Here is a 7,222-nt window from a genome sequence, read left to right on the forward strand (position 1 = left end):
TGCCGAGCAAAGCTCCTAGGTTAAAAACTTGGAGTTGAACAAGTCATCAACTCATTCGGCCAGGCAAAACACCTCGGCTAAAAACTCCGAGTTGAACAAGTCATCAACATATTTGGTCGAGCAAAAACCTTAACTAACAACTCAGAATTGAACAGGTCATCAACTCATTTAACCGAGCAAAACACCTCGACTAAAACCTTTGGAGTTGAACAGGTCATCAACTCATTTAGCTAGGCAAAACACCTTGGCTAAAACTTTTGGAGTTGAACAGGTTATCAACTCATTTAGCCAAGCAAAACACCTCAGGTAAACATTTGGGGTTGAACAAGTCACCAACTCCTTCAGTCGGGCAAGGCACCTCGACTGAGAGATCGCTAGCCCTTATTCAGTTCAAACCATCAATCACGACAAAACTTCCAAACGGTGTAATTTGTTTCCATTACATACAAATTTCGTAGATCTAGAACTGGAAAATGGAGGGGTATGTATGCCTTCAACAAAAATTAAATTGAAAGTGCAAATAAAAAATAATACAATTTCAAATTTGCCACGTTCCAAGGTTAGGGTATGGCTTTGCCCTCCAAGTCCTCCAGGTGGTATGCCCCTTCGCCCGCCAGACCAGTTATCTTGTAAGGCCTTTCCCAGTTTGCCCTAGCTTCCCTTCGCTTGGCACTAGAGTGTTGCCCATCACCTTCCTCAGAACCCAATCCCCAACCTTGAATTGTCTGGGGTGAATTGTTTTGTTATACTTCTTGAATAATTCTTATTGGTATACTGCAACATGGATCAGTGCCTTTTCTTAGCGTTCTTCTACAAGGTCCAACTCTAGGGAGATGGCTTCGGCATTTAAGTCTGGCTCAAAATTTTCACTACGGATGGTAGGCATACCAATCTCAAGTGGAATGACCGCCCCCATGCCATATACCAAGGCGAAAAGCGTCTCCTCTAAAATGGTGTACCATATATAAGTTATGATATTTCATGATGTTGATACTAGAAAGTGTTATAACCAAATTATTTCCAATTATAACTAAAAGGACTACAATGAATAATCATAACTAACATCAAAATGTGTTAAAAACAAAGATTACAAAGATTATAACTGCAACATACCTTTTTGCAATGTATTTTATAAAATTTTCCTACTAAAATACATCATTTATATCTCAATTTATTTTCTTGTATAATTTTTCAATCTAGTTATAATAGTTACTCTCCAATATTTTTATAAAATTCAGCTTTAAATCCCTTAATTTGAAATTCATGTTTATTTAAATAGACTTATAATATTGAAGTTTAGTAATATTTTATTATTGTTTATTATGAAAAAAAAAAAGAAAAAAGAAAATCATTCATCATTAATTTGTGCCCCTATACTAAATTTCTAGCTCTGTCACCAGTTCCAATCTCCTTTGCCTCACATTTGCATTTCGTTCTGTATAATTTTTTATATTTCTAGCATAGTTGTTCTATTAAATCAAACAGTATCAGAACAAAAATCAGAGATAATATATATAAATATACACCATTCAACTCTATATAGTAATTTCATTAAAGTTCACGGAATTAGCACTCAAAAGTATTTATTTGTTCCTACTTCGCTGCTTCCAACATATTCAATTTCCAGTCTAATAGCAGCAGTGAACCAAAAAGGCAATACTAAAACAATCTCCCATCATCATCACCTTTCTACTCTTTGACTCAGTTTAGAATGAACCTGCAGTGATTAAAACCTGAAAAAAAAAAAAAAAAAAGGAAGGAACATCTCTGTTACTAACCAAAAAAAAAGAAAAAACCAACGTATAAAAGTAGCGCCAAAAAAAAAAAATAGCATATGATAAAAAAAAGGACAATGGTAGAGGGTCACAATTTTTGTGGCTCAAATGGCTCAAAACTGTCAAAACGACGTCGTTTTGAGCACAAAACATGTCAAAACGACATCGTTGTAACAGTTTTAAGCCATTTGAGCCACACAAATTGTGGCTCTCAAACATTATTCTAAAAAAAAACTCTATCACACAATGCAAACCTTTGAATGAACCGTCTTCTGACTAACGACTCAAGCTTAAAGCATCCAAACCCAAATAAATAAGCACAGATTCAAGAGAAGTTTAATGAACCACCAAAATGTATCCGAAAAAGCAAATATTTTGTAATTTTGTAAGGGTTTCAAACCAAAATGAACTTATCTAAAACTAATTGGCAATGGACTTGGGTGGATTAAAGAAGCGACAAAGAGGATAACAAGATGAAATCCTCCGTTTGGGAAGTGGGTTGGTTTTTGACTTTTTGACTTTTTGACTATTTTAACCTGGGCTTGAAAGCTTGGTTTGGGAAGGACTTTTTAGTTTTTTTGGCTTTTTTGAGTTTTTTTGTGAGAGAATAATGTAATGATTATGGGTTGAATGTGATGTTTTGTTTGTTATGACTAAAATAGCCTATTTTGTTTTTTTTTTTTTGGCTAAAATAGCCAAAAAAAAACGTGCAAACCCACTTGTGTTTGACACAGGCTAAATATAATAGGAATTGATGCATCTAACATTCATGAGATACAAAACACAAATGACAAAAAAATAAAAATCTAAAATGAAGTAGACAAAAACACAAAAATTTATATGGTTCATCACTATAATCTAAAAAAATTATAATACAACATAAAAATGGGAGACAATAAAATGCACAACTATAAACAGGTTGAATTAAAACAAGAAGACAAAACTTAAAAAATATCCTCACTCCAAAACTCTTACAAAATAGAGCAGTGTAGGATAAGACTACCCAAAACACAACTACCATATTAAAATTTTTAGATATATCAAATTCAAAATTAAATTAACAATAGGTGAACAGCCCACTAAACTATATAAACTAATTTTTGGTGGATTAAAAAAAGTTGGGACAAGTCTCAAAACAAATAAGATTTTAACAAAGTACCAAAATGAAAAGAAAAGAAAGACAGAGAGGTTACTTGGGTCAGCATTGATGAGCATTGCAGTGCCTCCAAAGCTACAAGTTCCACCAATCTTCCTGTGCTTCTGCCAATAACTATTGAAAGCATAAGAAGCATGAGCCACAATGGTATCAGGATGATAGCAATTCCCAGGTGGCTTAATCTCTTCACAATCAGCTCCACCTTCACCACAAGCATAGTCCATTGCTTCCTGCAATGTCTCCGCCGGCACACTAGGCTTCGCCACACACCACAGCTCACTCTTCCCCCCCACCCCCGGCGGCGTAGGAGCTCCGGTATACGATGGGTTACACGGCGGCAAATTGGGGCTCCCCGGGCTGACAATCGGAGCCAATTTTGGAGCGAAATTGAGCGAAAATGGCGGCGGCGAAGACTTTCCCAGAAATGGAGGAAGAGGGCTGTTGGCCTCAAATGCAGGAACAGGGGCTGGGGCTAAGGGGATTGGCTTCACTAGGATAGATTCAGCAACCATGGAGTCCATGAATGAGAGCTTTCTCTTCCTGTTAATGTGCTTTGATTGTTTTTGACTGGTAATAAGGACATTGATTCTGTTTAGATCGAAAAACCCAAGATTTTTCATGGACTCTGTGTGAGATGAGACCAAGCTCAGAGTCTCCTCTGGTGAAGGAGAAAAATGTGGAGGTGGGTTCACTAAATAAGGCGAGTTTGTGAATTGCGAAAATGTCAATAAAGGTTTGATAAAATTTTCAGCCAAATCGTCTCTGTAGGTAGCAGAGGATGGGTTCAAACAGTTAGAAGAAAAAGAGGGTGAGACATTGATTTCTCTCTCCAAACCCCACCTAGTGAGAGAGTGATAAATGTTCTTCACAGATGGAAGAATCAAACCCATTTGGTGTTGTTGATTTGCGTTGCAGAGGACGGTGTGTCCGACAACAATGGTGATGATTTTGGTGGCTGGGTAGTGCGCTAAAACATGGGTTCTGAGCCATGTCTCGGCCACAATCACACTGTTTGAAATCTCACTGAGTCGATCACTGCTCACAGAAACACCGACAGGAACACCTGTGTGAGACAGTGATTGAAGGACAATTGGAGATGGGTCATGGAGTGTTAGGTGTTCAATCGATTCTTGACTCGCACCTGCAAAGAAAGAAATGGAAATAGGGATTTTCAGAGGAAAGAAAAGAAAAGAAAAGAAACAGAATAAAGTGAAAGTAGGAAAGAGATTTGGGTTGAGGTTTGATTACCAGTAAGAGAATGCAGAGAAGAGAGGAAAAAGAGGAGAGAGAGCCACACCATCTTCAACATCTTGATGAGTAGCAGAGTTGATTGAAGCTCTATTGTTCTCTATATGTATGTATATATATGCGTGTGAGAGTTGGGGAGGCTGAAGGCAAGTATCGAAGTGCGAAGCAAGTTAGGAAGGAGGAGTAGCAGAGTTATTATTGCCTAATTCGTGGACAAACTTTTTATGATGCACTCTACAAAAATCTAGCTACAATGGGGGTGTTTGGTGCAGCTTTTTTAAGCCAACTTATGGCTTCTGGCTTTTAAAAAGTTATTTTGGACTGTTTGGTTAAACTTATTTCAAACAGCTTCTGATTCTAACAACTTATTTTAAGTCAAAAAAGCTGATTCTGAGAAGCTGCTCACCTCTTGCTTCTGATTATCAGCTTCTGCTGTGGACATGTTAATTCATGGTTATACTCTTAGATTTTTTTATTTTTTATTTTTTTAAAAATAGAAAAAGACTCAAATGGACTATTAAATATTATTATTATTATTTATGAAAAATGTAGACAAATAGTGAATAATAAAAAATAAAAATTAATTGAAAAAGCTACTTCACAGCTTATTTAACAAACACTACTCAGCAACTTAAATCTATAATCCAACAGTTATACCAAACAGATTAACCGCTTCTGATTAAAGTCATAATCTATAATCTGTTAAGCTATAATCTATAATCTGTTTTAACAGCTACACCAAACACCACCAATGCTGGTGAAAGCCTGACACTGTGCTTCCGTTTGAGTGAAAAGTTACGTTGGTATTGTAGTACAATGCCAGCGAAGCTTAGATTTGATTTGGCATAATAAAAAATAATTAAAAAAATAAATTAAAAAGTCATTATATTATCTTATTTAAGTTACATTATTTATTTATTATATCACTTCAAACTCAATTCTTATCTAATTTATATTTTATAAGAAGTTAAAAAATGTATTTATTTAATTTATTCCTAACAACCACTTGCTGTCCAAGAAAAGTGGGCTGAAAGGGTCTGTACATCTACAGTGACCCAAAAAATAAATAAATAATGAAGAAGAAGCAAATATTTACATCACCAAAAAAATATCCAAAAATTTCACTGGAATTTGAATGGTATACATAGCCTTCATTTGACTAATTTAGTTGGGTTAAAAACATACAAAATATAAAATAAATAATAAAATAGATGTTATATTTAAATTATAATTATTTTATTTTATTTTATTTTTACAAAAATTAAAAAAATCAAACTAAACAAATTTTTTAATTCTAAGCTAAAAATATCCCAACTTAAAAAAATTAATGAAAAAAGTCAAGGCCAAACCACAACGCAAGAGACTCACAATTGATCTTCACCGTACACGATTTTTCTAGATAAATTTATCAACATTTTTTTTATCTATATTTTTTCCATGACATAGAGAAATGGGGGTGATTTTAGGCTAAGTTTGGCATGATTGAAAAAAGACAAAAAGTCAAAAAGTCAAAAAGTCACTATCCTATTTAAGTCACATCATCTTATTTAAGTCACATCACCTCTCTAACACATCACTTTAAACCCAACCCAAACCCAACCCATATTTCATAAAAAGTCAAAAAGTACACTTATTTAGACTTCCCAAACTAAGCCTTAGTTACAAAACACAAATATCACTTACATATCCTATTTACGAACAAAATCATGAAAAGTACTAAAAACACCATGTTTCTAATGTTGAAAAGTGCATACAAAATTAAAATATGTACAAATATTTTGAAATCTATATAAGCAAATTTATTTTATTTTTTTTTATCTTTTTGGAGTCATATCATCTCTTTACTTTTCTATACATCTTTTTATAAAAAATCAAAATATGTATTTATTTAGATCATCCTAAACAACTTGCAACGTTGACCATCTTTAAGCCTGTCATAACTTTTTTTATTACAATTTTATCTTTACATAAAAAAATAATTAAATTATGAAATTTCAAAAATCTGAGTGTGCTTGGTTTGATTTTGAAATTGAAATCAATTTTTGCGAATTCAAAATTTATTTGTTTTACAATTTTCTTAAAAGTATTTTCAATCACTTCTTCTATCTCTTCTTTCATTTCCTCACATCCTATGTATCAATCAATCAATCAATTTTTCTCTCATACTCATCTATTCAACTAAAAAAAAAAATACTACAAATCATCCCAAACTGTTACAAAACTCCAATTTTGTAATTTTTTAAAAATTACTTACAAAATATACAACCAAACAAATTTTAAAATCTATTTTCAAAAATTATTTTTCAAAACCAAACTAAAAACAACTTTTTTTAATGCCAAATCTATAAGAATAAAGAAGATTTTCATAATTGCAACAACTATAAAGAAATCAAGCTGATATGTCATATAATGAAAGTGTAAGAGAGAATGATGGAACGTTAATTACGAGATATAACAGAAGTGTCAAATAATCAATTTAGATTTATGCATGTAAGTCAACAATGGAAATGATTTATCTTTTGAGAAGAGTAACAGAAAAGTATAGAAAAAATAAAAGAGATATTCATATGATTTTTATCGATCTTGAAAAAACATATGGTAGAATGCATCGGGATATAATGTTAAGAGTTAGAGAAGAAAGGGTGACAAAATGCTACATTAATGTGATTTTGGACATATATGAATGTGTGGTGACTACTATTAGATTACCGATTGGAGAGACAATTGAATTTTCAATTACAGTGAGGTTATTCCAAGAATTAACCTTAAAGTCTTATCGTTTTGTTTTAGTTATGGATGAATTAATAAGAAATATTCAAGATGATATGCCATGATACATGCTTTTTGCAGATGATATCGTGTTAGTAGATGAGACTAGAGAATGAGTTAACACTAAGTTAGAGATTTAGAGAAATATACTTGAATTTAAAGGATTTAGGATAAGTAGAACTAAAACATAGTGCATGGAGTGTAATTTTAGCAATAGTAACAATAACAATGGAAATAGAGAAAAAGTGAAGATTGAGAATCAAGAACTAACTAA

At 32.9% G+C, this 7,222-nt stretch overlaps 1 protein-coding gene across 1 annotated transcript; it reads right to left on the reverse strand.

The window, feature by feature from the left end:
* Positions 1–1,521: 1,521 nt before the first annotated feature.
* On the reverse strand, positions 1,522–4,408 carry LOC114297528 (glucan endo-1,3-beta-glucosidase 1). Its single transcript, XM_028241960.2, has 3 exons — positions 4,180–4,408; positions 2,969–4,072; positions 1,522–1,733 (listed from the first exon to the last, which is right to left on the reverse strand). Exons 1-3 carry the CDS (start codon positions 4,238–4,240, stop codon positions 1,702–1,704), a joined length of 1,197 nt encoding a protein of 398 aa, XP_028097761.2. The 5' UTR covers positions 4,241–4,408; the 3' UTR covers positions 1,522–1,701.
* Between the last annotated feature and the right edge of the window lie 2,814 nt (positions 4,409–7,222).

This window comes from Camellia sinensis, chromosome 1 (genome assembly GCF_055761805.1).
Source record: "Camellia sinensis isolate YWXY chromosome 1, ASM5576180v1, whole genome shotgun sequence".
Taxonomy (NCBI): domain Eukaryota; kingdom Viridiplantae; phylum Streptophyta; class Magnoliopsida; order Ericales; family Theaceae; genus Camellia; species Camellia sinensis.